This window comes from Rattus rattus, chromosome 2 (genome assembly GCF_011064425.1).
Source record: "Rattus rattus isolate New Zealand chromosome 2, Rrattus_CSIRO_v1, whole genome shotgun sequence".
Classification (NCBI taxonomy): Eukaryota; Metazoa; Chordata; class Mammalia; order Rodentia; family Muridae; genus Rattus; species Rattus rattus.
In genome coordinates this window covers 100,194,166-100,206,024 of record NC_046155.1, presented here as the reverse complement: position 1 = coordinate 100,206,024, position 11,859 = coordinate 100,194,166, and the positions used below count along the sequence as shown (strand labels likewise).

Below are 11,859 nucleotides of genomic sequence, written 5' to 3'. Positions count from 1 at the left end.
TATTTATCCTACTGGGGTTATCCCACACTAATCATCTAAGACCTGGGAACCATGAACGTCTATCTCCTGATTCCTCTTTAATGCTGCATTCCTTGGCATTTCAATGCTTGCAGACTTGAACAGCCACAAGTAAATAGCGGGCAGGACAGAGCGGGTTGAACCAGCAACACAAATGAATATACTTTCTTTATCGAGGGGTGACAAACAAAAAACAAAAAGAGCAAACATGTAAAAATCCAGGGTGCTAGAAATACAAACTCAATTCAGATTCAAGCTTGTCTAGACCCTGGTCATAATTCCCAGTGAGGTGCCTATGAGCACCAAGTCAGGGAACGGGACAGGAGTGAATCGGAGGCCAAGAGAAAGGGTGGGGAGGGGATCTCCTAGGTCTCCCGGTGTTCACCCCTACAGTGGTATCTCCATCTTCCCAATGACTTGAAGATCTGCCAGGCCCAGTCCTCTTGGCCCCAACCTCACCCTAACCAGAGCATGAAGGCCGATGGCAATCGGTTCTCCCTTCCCTTGCTCAGTCCTCACTTGCTCCGGCTTCTAGCCTTATTCTTGTCCTCCACATTCTTCTCCGTGATTAGTAGCAGGTTGGGTTCTGTAGAAAGCCACAGTGAGGCTGGGGGCCAGAAGAGGTGGGGTGGAGACAGGATGAAGACGAGGGAAGAGCTGTCCCAGGACCCCTTCCTTCATGGGATCCCAAACTGTACAACCAGCTCTTCTTTCGCATCCACGCGGATCTGAGAAAGTGCACTATAGGCATAAGCAGCTATCCTGGAGACCTGAGACAGAGGCCAGGGAGGGAAGAACACACATGAGAGGAAAGACAGTGTGAGATGGAGTGGCAGTAAAGGAAAGAAGGAATGGTGGACTGAAAGCCAAAAAGAGCTGGGTATGCTGGTGCTTGCCTATAGTCCCGCCAGTCAGGAGGCTAAATCAGGGGGCCATAATTCAGTGCCAGCCTGGGCTGTAACACTGAGTCCTTCTCTCAAAAACCAAAGGTTAGGTTAGGATTGCGGCTTACTGGTAGAGCACTTGGCTTGCATGAATAGTACCCTGAGCTTTATCTCTGGAAGGAAGTGAGAGAGAAGGACAAAAGCAAGGGCAGATGCTGAGAGACTAAACGGTGTGGGAAGGAACTAAGAACACTGTGAAAAGCAAGACCAAGGTGGGAATAAGCTGGGTGCACCAATACCAGGCTCCCTCCCTCCTGGGAAGCCATGTGGGAAGGGGCTAGGGACCAGCCAGGAGTGCTCACCTGCTGCAAGTCAGAGAAAGGGATAGGCTCGCTGGCCAGCACTTGGTGGGGCTGGCTGGTGAGAGATGGCAGCGGTGGCAGCTTCTTCCAATGGGTCAGACTGCTGCTAAGCACAGCCAAGCGGGTACTGGCCAAGAGGGAGGAGACAGGAAAGGACAATCAGGCCAAAGCTTGCCCTGCCCTGCACAGGCAAGCCTCACTCCCTCAGGCCAGGGGATCATGGTGACAGGGTACAGTTCATCACAAACTCACTCTGACTGTACTCTTTTGACCCAATCACCCTTGATCAAACACACTGGGCAAACAGGGCCAACTTGAATGCCTGAGGCACTGAAGTGATCTGCAGTTAGTTTTCTGGGCTGCACCCAAATGAACAGCCTGGACTGGGGACCAAACTCCAAAGCTGGGAATGTCTAGGAAGCTGGGCTCATGCTTACCTGTACTGCCTTGCCCGGTCCATGTACTCATGCTGCTCCATGCCCTGGGAGTCTGCGGCAGACACATCAATGATGTTGCTTTGAAGAGAAGAGACAGAGAAGCTATGACAGGTGCTTCTGAGGGGCACGGATGAGAATCAGTACTCGGTGCCAATTCCAAGGCCACCTGACACTAATACTCCCGCCTGCCCACTGTAACAGGGCAGAACCCAGAGACATTGCTCCCTAATGACCTTGTCCCATCCTCTATGTTCCAAACTTGGCTGCCTGTGCCCCAGCCTGGTCCTGTGACACTCACCTAGCTGTCTTGGCAAGGATGGAGGAAAGCAGGGCCTGCTCATCTGTGCGAGCTGAAGGCAGGCTATGGTAGCTGGGCTCGGCTCCATTGAGGGCTTTGGTAGGGGTGTTACTGGGGTCCAACAACAGCTTCCTCTCCTCCTGGTCCTAAGGGGTAGTAGAGAAAAGTCAGCCTGGGCCTTAAGTCTACTCTCCTTCCATTTTAAAGGTTCTGACCTTTAATACTAAAACGACTTTTATGAAGATGATTCGAAGTGTCCAGGTGGATGCAAAGTCAGAAAACATTCACTCTCGGACTGGTCCAGAGCTGGAGATCTAGGATGAACCTAGAGAACCTAACAAACATTCAGAAAGGAGCAAAGCAGCACTGGCCAGCAGTCCTGGAGCCTCAGCAATCAGTCAACACCTTCTGGACAAAGGAACTGGAACTGACTGAATGTCAGAGGAGCTGAGAAAATATTAAAGTAAGGGTCTAGAGGAGAAATCAACGCAAGTCAGAAGCCCAAGAACAGCCTTCCTGGTTCCCTAGGTAAAGTAGTTCCTAGCAAAGATGACCACCCACATTCTAAGGCCCTAGCGAGGCCAGATAAGTCCCTGGCCTGCAAGAGAAAGCAGGCCCATGTACCTTGCCATTCTTCACATTATCTCAGTGCAGACTGCAGGCCCACAGCCGAGATACAGCCACCAATGTCCTCTCTTCTCTCCTCTCCGGGATCTTTGTAAAGCCATCACAAGAAGAATACAATACACACATGCACACAAGGCAGTCTTCCTATGTTCCCCAGTGTTCCCCAGGCTGGGCAGGAACTAGATAACCCAGCTGGCCTGGAACTTGCCCGTGTCCTGCCTCTAACTCCTGGTGTATGCTAACCTGAGAGAACAGTGGAGCTCTTCCTCCCAGCCAAACTACACTTTCCCCAACACAGTCTCCTCAGTCTTCAGCGGCCCTGCTTATTAACCTCCAAAGACAATCACAAACACCAGAACCAATTTAGAATTAAACCAAACTGCACTGCCTATCACTGCACTTTCCTTGTCCTGGTTCAGACCCTTGTTCTAACCCACTGCCTTAAGTCCATCAGTGGAGATCCCTGCTGGCTGTCAGGTGTAATCTAAATTAGCAGACCTGCTTCATGTCTATTCAGGCCATAGAAGGCTCAGGACATGGCAACTTCTAAAGGAATATAGTATGTAGAAGGAGAGGAATGCAGGCCAATGCTGACCCATCAATTCCAGTGGCCACCGGCCAGTCTCACTAGTCCTCCAGTTTCCCCGTTACTAGAGCCAGCTCTCTGGCTCACAACTCTCTCTACAGAGGGTTACTTCCTCCTGCCTTGCCTGCCCCACCCCAGACAGGCTCAGCCTTTCCAGTTTGCTCTTCCTCCTCAGAACTACATTACCAAAATGTCCTCAGGCCATTTAACCCAGTTCACCAAGACGAAAGGAAACATGTAGGGTCTTCTGCCCCCTTCTAGGTTCCTGGACAATCTCCTTCCTCGGTACAGGCTACAGATAAAATGTTTATCAAAGGTTAAAGGGTCTCTAAGGAAAGCTGGTCACAATGAGACCCCCCCCACACCATGGCTTGCTGCCTGACAAAACTTCCTTCAGGATAGGGCCATGTCATCCCCACCCCCCCCCACAAAAAAAAGTTAATGAAATCACCTGACAACCATAGAATAAGTGATACATAGGTTAAGTTTGTCGCATCAAAGTTTGCTTTGGCAATACAATCTGAGTCAAGATTTCATTATTTACTTTAGCAAACCCATGGTATCTGCCCACCACTACCTCAGAGCTTGTCCCAGTATATAAAGCACGTATCTTGTGAGAACACCTTGGCTTGAGTACTCTAACATTAGCTAATTCACTTTGATCCTCTGAACTTTTCTCTCATCTTTAAACATATTACAGGTAACTAGCAGGAGTCACAATGAAGTAAGCGTAAAAGCTCTCTGAAGACCCTATTGTTTGTACATTTTTCTTTTTCTTTGAGACACAGACTCACTATATATACCAAAATTTGCCCTCAATTCACTGTGTAGCCAGAAAGGCCACAAACTTGAAGCATTTCAGCCTCCTAAGTATTGGGACTCTAAGTGTAAGTCAACAGGATGGTTTTATTATAATACAGGGACAGACAGTCCTAAAAAGAGGGGGGCTTACTTAAAGAGGGGGCTGGGGATATGGCCTCAGTGGTCAGGTATGCAAGCGTAAAGACTGGGGTTTGATCTCTACATAAAACTGGACACAACCAGAAATTCAAGGACATTCCTCAACTATACAGCAGGTCTGCAGCCAGTCAGTCTGGTTATAGACTTTTAAAAAACAACAAAACAAAACCAGCCAGAAATGAGAGTCTGTCAGGGAAGGTGGGATTTTAGGAGAGAAGCAAGTCCAGCTCTCCCGCCACAGCTCTCTGCCACCAGGCAGGAACATTGGCACCTTCTTTTCTGTTGGGTTGTGGTGGGTTCCTACTTTCGCTGTTCTAGCCTTTAGTATGACAGGAAGAAGTGAAAGTTAATGCCACAAGGCATGTCAAACTCAGGTCAGATAATGTATGAGGCTCAGGAAGTGCTCACCCTGATGTATAAATCACACTCTCCTGAACTGCAGGCTCACTGGGGGAAAGAACAACTTCTTAAGTACAGTGATGCCACTTATTTCTCTGACTGGATCCTCCACTACACTGGGTGCAACTGTTTTTTGTGGCATAGTGCCTACTGTGTGTAGAAAGCAGGACTCAGGCTTTGAGGCAGTTATAAAAGGAATGGCCAGTGGGCTGACATCCAGCCTTGGAAGTCTTACCCCTCCTTAAAAGCCGCCAGGCAGAGAAGGGATTGTGGTACAGAGAGGAGTGAGAATGCACCAAGGGGAAGATGGAAATTAAAAAACAAAAACTAAAAACAAGACACTGAAATCTCTCCAAGCTAGTGCTTTCTCAAAAAGAGTAAAATTTACAGTCACCTTCTTCAGAGAGGTTCTCTAGCTAGAGGAGCCCTCAGACACCAGACAGGGAACAGCAAGCCAAACTCAGAAATCAAATGAGCTCCCCATCCCCTATTTTCTCTGTATCAGTCAAAGCAAACTCTATTGCTCTCCAAAAGTCTCGATGTCTTCACTCTATTAAATTCTTCACTGGCCAACTCACATGACACCAACTTGGTGTCAACTTCTGACACCAAGCCAGCAGTGGCATTACATCTTCTATACCAGTGATATAACACACATAAATTCCTGATTTATCTCTGGAGATTGAGAGCCTCAAATTACCTATCTCTACAATGGGTTAGCAAAGTCCACTAATACAAGCTGCAGTCTGTGTCTCACAGCAATCTGTGAGAGCGAATGTTTCCCAAGAACCCAATCTGAGGATTCAAGCGGCGAAATTCGAGGGTATTGGAAAGTGGAAGGGGAGGGGCCGAGTCAGGCGGTGGCCGCCGTAACCCTAGGCTGAAGTAGGACTAGGATCTTTAAGAGGGTAGGAGACCGGCTGGCCGTCCTCTCTGTAATCTGTCCCCTCCAGGCCTCCGTACTCAGTGAGCCTGCAGTCCAGCTCCCCACCACTGCGGGCTTTATTCTGGGCCCCAAGTCCCGCAGTCGTAGCCCACAGTCCCAAACCCTGTCTGCCGCTGCCGCACCTGGTCCGAGTCCTCGTTTTCGCTGCTATAGCAGCACCCCATGGCGGGGTCGGGCCGGGCGCTCAGGCGGCGCCGAGGAGGGACGGCGTCCGTCAGGAGCCTTTCCGGTCACATGACCCGCGGCTGCCTCCCCCTTCTCCTCCCCCTCGCTTAGCCTGTCCTAAAGCCGCTCTGGCGCCACAGCCAAATCTTGCCTTCCGGTCCCGCCTCGCCGCGTGACAACTGCCAACCAATGGAAAAGTGCGTCCTACGTGACAGGACCGGGGCACGTGACCCGAAGGCAGGCGGGGCGAGTCACATGATTTTGTTGTCCTAGTCTCCAGATCTGAATCCTTTCGTCCCTTGGCCTTAATGGCCAGTGCAGTGAGGCGAGTTGGGCGATCACATGGTGTCAAGGCCACCTTTGTGGGCCCAGAGCTATGAAGATAAATCCTTCAGTGCCATGCGAGAGGCGAGTAGCGTCGTGGAGGAAGATGTGCTTCACTTAGCACTATTTGCCAGTTCCTTTGTCCTTTATGTGCGCGTGTAAAAGACCCAGGTCTCGGGGGCTGGAGAGATGGCTCAGTGGTTAAGAGCACCGACTGCTCTTCCTGAGGTCCTGACTTCAAATCCCAGCAACCACATGGTGGCTCACAACCATCTGTAATGAGATCTGATGCCTTCTTCTGGTGTGTCTGAAGGCAGCTACAGTGTACTCATACAATAAAGTAAAATCTTAAAAAATATATTTATAAAAAAAATCGTCTAAAAAAAAAAAAAGACCCAGGTCTCACTATGTATCCTTTGCTGACCTGGAATTTGCTTTGTAGACCTCGAATTCAGAGAGTCACTTAACTTACCTCTACCATCCCAGAATTAAAGGCATATGTACTTTTATTTTGGTTATGTATATGAGTGTAGAGGTCACAGAACCACTTGTAGGAGTTGGTTGTCTCCCCCATGTGGGTCATAAAAATTTTTAGATTGCCAAGCTTTGCGGCAGGCACATTTTAGCCATCCATACAAATACTCCTGCATTTGGCAGTTTCTTGGTTAAGGTGAATTCTGCCTGAGCAGGAAGATGGCAGACACTTCTCTCTCCAAATCAGGGATTACAGTTTTATTCAAAGTCTCAAAACAAACCTTTCTTCCTGATTGCCTTTCTGATTCTTTTCTGAGCACTTCCATCTCTTTACTTAATCTGGTGCCAGTCACTTATTAAATTAACAAATGATGGGGCTAGAGACAACGCAGTGATTGAGAGCACTGACTGCTGCTCCTCCAGAAGGCCCAAGTTCAGTTCCCAGGATGGTGGCATACAAGCATCAGTAACTCCAGTCCCAGGAGAAACAATGCCCTCTTCTGGTCTCTGGCAGAAGATGAGTACACACACACAGTGCACAGACATACATTCGGACCAAACACCAATACACATAAAGTAAACAAAATTAATTTAAAAGGCAAACCCCAAATATTTACTGTCTACAGTGTGCCACTCTAGTGTTCAATTTAGATAGGTAACTGGTCAGAAAACAGCCCTAAGTCCAACCTATAGAATCCCTAGTCTGGTGCTCACAGTGTATTCTATAGTTGTGGTTTTTACTTCATTTCTTTTACCAAATGTGAGTAACTGAGAGGCAAGGACAGAGTCTGACTCTTTTCTATGACTGATACCCTAACACTTACTTGCAGAAAACTTGGGTTTTGAACTCAGCAAATAAATTTCAATTATTTTGGTTTATACCATGTCCATGTCCCATGTCCTGATCCCAATGGGTTGGTTAGAAAAGTCACCTAGTAGAATTTATTAATTCTTCAGTTCAAGACCCTAGAGTTCTGCTAAGTTTCTCTAAGGCCTGAGGAAGAGGAAGCAGCTGAAGTTCGTCCCTGGGTTTGGTAACCTGAACTGCAGGTCTCAGGTAACAGCAGCCTCAGCATCAATAATTGAAATCAGGTGCAGCCTCCATCTTTAGGGTTATTCCTCTGAGGGACTTCCCATTCCGGTACCCTGGCCTTTCTTAGGAGCATTCAGCTCAGGTAAGCAGGGCCTTGTGGGTTCCCAAGCACACCAATTCATGCCCACATCACAAATGCTTCACATTCCTTCATATACTTTAGGTTTTAACATACACTCCTCTTCCAACCAAGGGTCTTACAAAAACAGTCCCTCAGGGTCAGATCTGGGGTGGGGTGTGGGGGTGGGCAGGGGGTGTCCTATAGGTGGTCCTGGAGAAGAAAGCTTAATGGTGAAGATTCGTGGTGTGTGCATATTTGTTCTACAGAGAATTCTTTGTGGAGGGGAATACAAATACAAAAATACAGGACTGGAGACAAAACACAGGACCAAGGAGGACCCACACCTCCAGGGCAGAGCAAACAGAAAAAGGTCCTTAGATAAGAAAGAAAGATATTCCACTCTAACATGGTATAGAGGGTGGATTTATTTTTTAAATAGGAGCTCAAATATAGTCCAGGTTGGCTTCAAACTTTGGATCCTCTACCTTGACCTTCCTCATGATGGGATTACAAGTGTATACCAAAATACTATGGATAGTTTTTCTTTAATTTTTAAAAGATTTTATTTCTATTTTCTTTTTTTTTGTTGTTGTTTTTTGGGTTTTTTTTTGGAGCTGGGGACCGAACTCAGGGCCTTGCGCTCGCTAGGCAAGTGCTCTACCGCTGAGCTAAATCCCCAACCCCTCTATTTTCTATGTATGGATGCTTTGTCCAAATGTACTGAATGTACTTCTATGTACTATGTTCATACAGTGCACACAGGGACCACAAGAGGGCACTGGATCCCCTGGGCCTGGAGTTACAGGCAGTTGTGAGCTGAGAATCAAACCCAGGACCTTTGGAAGAGCAGCCAGGGCTCTTAACCACTAAGCCATCTCTCAAATGTGTTGTTTGTTGTTTGCTGTTAAGATTTTATGACTGTTTTGCTTATATTCATGTTCAGTTATGTGAGCCCCTGGAGGTCAGAGAAGGGGTTGGATCTTCTGGAACTGATCATAGCTAGATGGTTGTGAACTAAAATAGGTTTGTTCCTCTACAAGAGCAACAAGTGCTCTTAACCACCGAGCCATCTCTCCAGCCCCAGGCATGTTTTGATTACCTTTCACTGAGACAAAGCACAGTGAGAGAGTGAATGGATCTGACAGCAAAGCTTTTCTCTTTTGCTATACTATAAAGAATCAGAGGAATCCAGGCAGATGGGAGTATGGTAAAGGAAGACACCCCAACAAACGGATGAAAAGGTCTTGAGGAAAGTCAAAAAGTGGGTGGGATAGAGGACAATGCAGTAATGGATCTGCAGCCAGGACCAGAGAAATAGTTTGTGGTTGAGTGTTAAACACGGGCAGCAGGAGGGTGGAAAAGAGCACAGGGTGGATTCAAACCCCAGTTCTGCTGTGTCTTTGGCAAAGGACAACCTCTCAGCCATTTTTGTATAAGCGTGGTACTTGCATAAATAAGTCTGCACAAATGACAGGCAAATGGTACATTTAGGTTTCCCCCCCCAGCCTCCCTCTATCCTAGGACCCAGGTAGGGACAATGTCCCCTGCCATTGCACTGGCATTCCTGCCACTCGTGGTAACACTGCTGGTGAGATACCGGCACCATTTCCGACTGCTGGTGCGTACAGTCCTGCTGAGAAGCTTTCGAGACTGCCTGTCAGGACTTCGAATTGAGGAGCGGGCCTTCAGCTATGTGATCACCCACGCCCTGCCTGGAGACCCTGGTCACATCCTCACCACTCTAGACCACTGGAGCAGCTGCTGCGAGTACCTGAGCCACATGGGCCCTATTAAAGGTCAGTGTGCCTTTCCCTACCCTTCTGTTTGAGAAATAACCCCAAGATAGTGAAGAAAGACCTAGCATCACCCACTGCTTAACTGGGTAAATTAGGAAGCTTCATGATTGTGCTTATGACTTTTTTTCCCTCTCATTTAGAAATGAGGAGTCTGGACCAAGTTATTCAGTTATCCAGCAGATGTTTATTGACGCCCCTTTGTGCCAGGTGTTGAGGAAGGTGGATATCACAGATGGTAAACCAGCCACAAATGCTGGCCTCAAAGAGATCATAACAGAGGAATAACTGGACCTCAGAGCTTTGTGCTCTTGTGTCTTTTTTTTTTTTTTTCCCGGAGCTGGGGACTGAACCCAGGGCCTTCTGCTTACTAGGCAAGCGCTCTACCACTGAGCCAAATCCCCAACCCGTGACCTCAGAGCTTTGTAATTATCTGCTCTAGACTTTCTTACCTAGGAAAGAGGCTTCCGCAACCAATTTCAGGATAGCTGTCTGGTGAGACAGCACAAGTACTTCTAAGTATTAAGAGTTTTATCCAATTCCAAAATCACAAAGACAATCAGCAATAGGGGAGTGCATTCGAGTATGAAACTGAAACTGTCTCAGGAACCTGGAAGGTAGAGTGGATATTTTGCCTGAGCCCTCCTGAAGGAACGAACATCTAAACTGAGTCTAGAAGACTTCACACTGGCCAGGTGGATGGAGATAGGTGTGGGAAAGGGCAAAGTCAGCCTGTCAGCCTCATAAATAAATCAAACATTTAGAAAGCACAGCATGTTTGTGGATATCTTCTACAACCAGCCATCTTGCCCCACAGGTCAGATTCTGATGAGGCTAGTGGAAGAGAAGGCCCCTGCTTGCGTGCTGGAGCTGGGCACCCACTGCGGATACTCTACACTGCTTATTGCCCGAGCCTTGCCCCCTGGGAGCCGACTTCTCACCGTGGAGCGGGACTCACGGACAGCAGCAGTGGCTGAAAAAGTCATCCGGCTAGCTGGCTTCGATGAGCAAATGGTCAGCCCCTATCACCCCAACGCTGATCTCTCTTCAACTATCCCAGGAATGCTCAGACCAGGCCTCTTTTATGAGGAACTCCCATTCAAGGAACCAGCTCCACTCAGGCAGCTGGCATCCTGGAGGGCAGTTGCTCCTGCCCCCAGTCCCAGGTCACTTGTACTTATTTCCTGCTGGACTACAAAAGCAGCAGCTAAGTGGAAACTCTCCATAGCTCAGCAAGTCGGAGTCCAAATCTTACTCTTTGGTTAGTTGTGTGACCTCAGGTGAAGCACATATCTGCTAATTCTCAGCTTCTTCACGGGTATATAATAGAAATCACAATATTGAGACTGACTACTGGGTTTCTGAGGTCAGAGGATATGTGAGATTCTGGTGAGGGCCTAGATTAGTACCTGACATAAACCAGCCAGATCCTGGTGGGGTCTCGAGTGGGAACGGAGTTCTTAGCCTCACCTCCAGCTATGGCTTTCCCCACAGGTGGAGCTCATTGCAGGCAGCTCAGAGGAAGTGATCCCACGTCTAAGAGCTCAGCACCAGCTGAATCGGGCAGATCTGGTGCTCCTGGCACATCGACCTCGATATTACTTAAGAGATCTGCAGCTACTGGAGGCCCATGCTCTGCTCCCACATGGTGCCACTGTATTGGCTGATCATGTGCTTTTTCCTGGTGCACCCCGCTTCCTACAATATACCAAGAGCTGTGGTCGCTATCGCTGCCGCCTCCACCACACCAGCCTCCCCGACTTCCCTGCCATCAAGGATGGCATAGCCCAACTCACCTATACTGGACCTGGCTGAGGTCCAGGACCTGGGATCTTTACTAATACAAGCCCAACCCCACTCGAGCAGACCTCAAAATATCCCCTTTCCCTTTCTGTTTAGTATCCAACACATGCTGGGCTCAGGCTGGGGAGGCTTTCTTTTCAACTTCGTCCCCCCTCCAACCTCTGTACTGATCTGAAGTGTCAAATTCTATCAGCTTTCTTGGTCCCACAAGGTCCCCTCATAGAAAATCAGGAACTGGAAACAAGAGGCCTGAGCTCTCAACTTAGTTATTGATTGTCCCCTCCAAGTGAGTCCTTCCTTCCTCTGAGATTTAGTTTACTCTCAACACTGAGTCAGCTGGCTGAAGGGGCTCAACAGTTAAGAGCACTGCCTGCTGCTCCCTACCTAAAGGGCCTGGGCTCAATTCCCAGCACTCACATGGCACAGGCACCCATGTGATATACATATGACAAAACACTTTTAAGCATAAAATAAATTAAAACAAAAGAAGACATCTGGTTGGCAGGATGCAGAGCCTCTCAGCTATGAGATTTAGATGAGATCAGAGGCAGCTGCAGACAGTGAGGCCATGTAGGAACATCTGGGTACAAGCTAGGTCATAAGATTTATCAATCACAGAAACCTGGGCT

The 11,859-nt window shown here is 48.2% G+C and overlaps 2 protein-coding genes across 2 annotated transcripts; one reads left to right on the top strand and one right to left on the bottom strand.

Moving 5' to 3' along the window:
- Nucleotides 1-63: 63 nt before the first annotated feature.
- On the bottom strand, nucleotides 64-5,766 carry Lamtor1 (late endosomal/lysosomal adaptor, MAPK and MTOR activator 1). Its single transcript, XM_032893103.1, has 5 exons — nucleotides 5,640-5,766; nucleotides 2,000-2,145; nucleotides 1,702-1,779; nucleotides 1,265-1,391; nucleotides 64-788 (listed from the first exon to the last, which is right to left on the bottom strand). Exons 1-5 carry the CDS (start codon nucleotides 5,679-5,681, stop codon nucleotides 696-698), a joined length of 486 nt encoding a protein of 161 aa, XP_032748994.1. The 5' UTR covers nucleotides 5,682-5,766; the 3' UTR covers nucleotides 64-695.
- Nucleotides 5,767-9,156: 3,390 nt separating this feature from the next.
- LOC116891776 (transmembrane O-methyltransferase homolog) lies at nucleotides 9,157-11,564 on the top strand. Its single transcript, XM_032893117.1, has 3 exons — nucleotides 9,157-9,430; nucleotides 10,245-10,441; nucleotides 10,922-11,564. The coding sequence occupies exons 1-3, from the start codon at nucleotides 9,172-9,174 to the stop codon at nucleotides 11,240-11,242; spliced, it is 777 nt and encodes a 258-aa protein (XP_032749008.1). The 5' UTR covers nucleotides 9,157-9,171; the 3' UTR covers nucleotides 11,243-11,564.
- The last annotated feature ends 295 nt before the right edge of the window (nucleotides 11,565-11,859 follow it).

Excerpts from the sequence above, each read along its gene's own strand:
- Lamtor1 (XM_032893103.1), bottom strand. The coding sequence starts at position 5,681 with ATGGGGTGCTGCTATAGCAGCGAAAACGAGGACTCGGACCAG. Across the intron at positions 1,780-1,999 it reads ATCCTTGCCAAGACAGCTAG|CAACATCATTGATGTGTCTG; the intron begins GTGAGTGTCACA and ends TTCTCTTCAAAG. Across the intron at positions 1,392-1,701 it reads GACCGGGCAAGGCAGTACAG|TACCCGCTTGGCTGTGCTTA; the intron begins GTAAGCATGAGC and ends CCTCTTGGCCAG.
- LOC116891776 (XM_032893117.1), top strand. The coding sequence starts at position 9,172 with ATGTCCCCTGCCATTGCACTGGCATTCCTGCCACTCGTGGTAACACTG. Across the intron at positions 9,431-10,244 it reads CCACATGGGCCCTATTAAAG|GTCAGATTCTGATGAGGCTA; the intron begins GTCAGTGTGCCT and ends CTTGCCCCACAG. Across the intron at positions 10,442-10,921 it reads CTGGCTTCGATGAGCAAATG|GTGGAGCTCATTGCAGGCAG; the intron begins GTCAGCCCCTAT and ends CTTTCCCCACAG.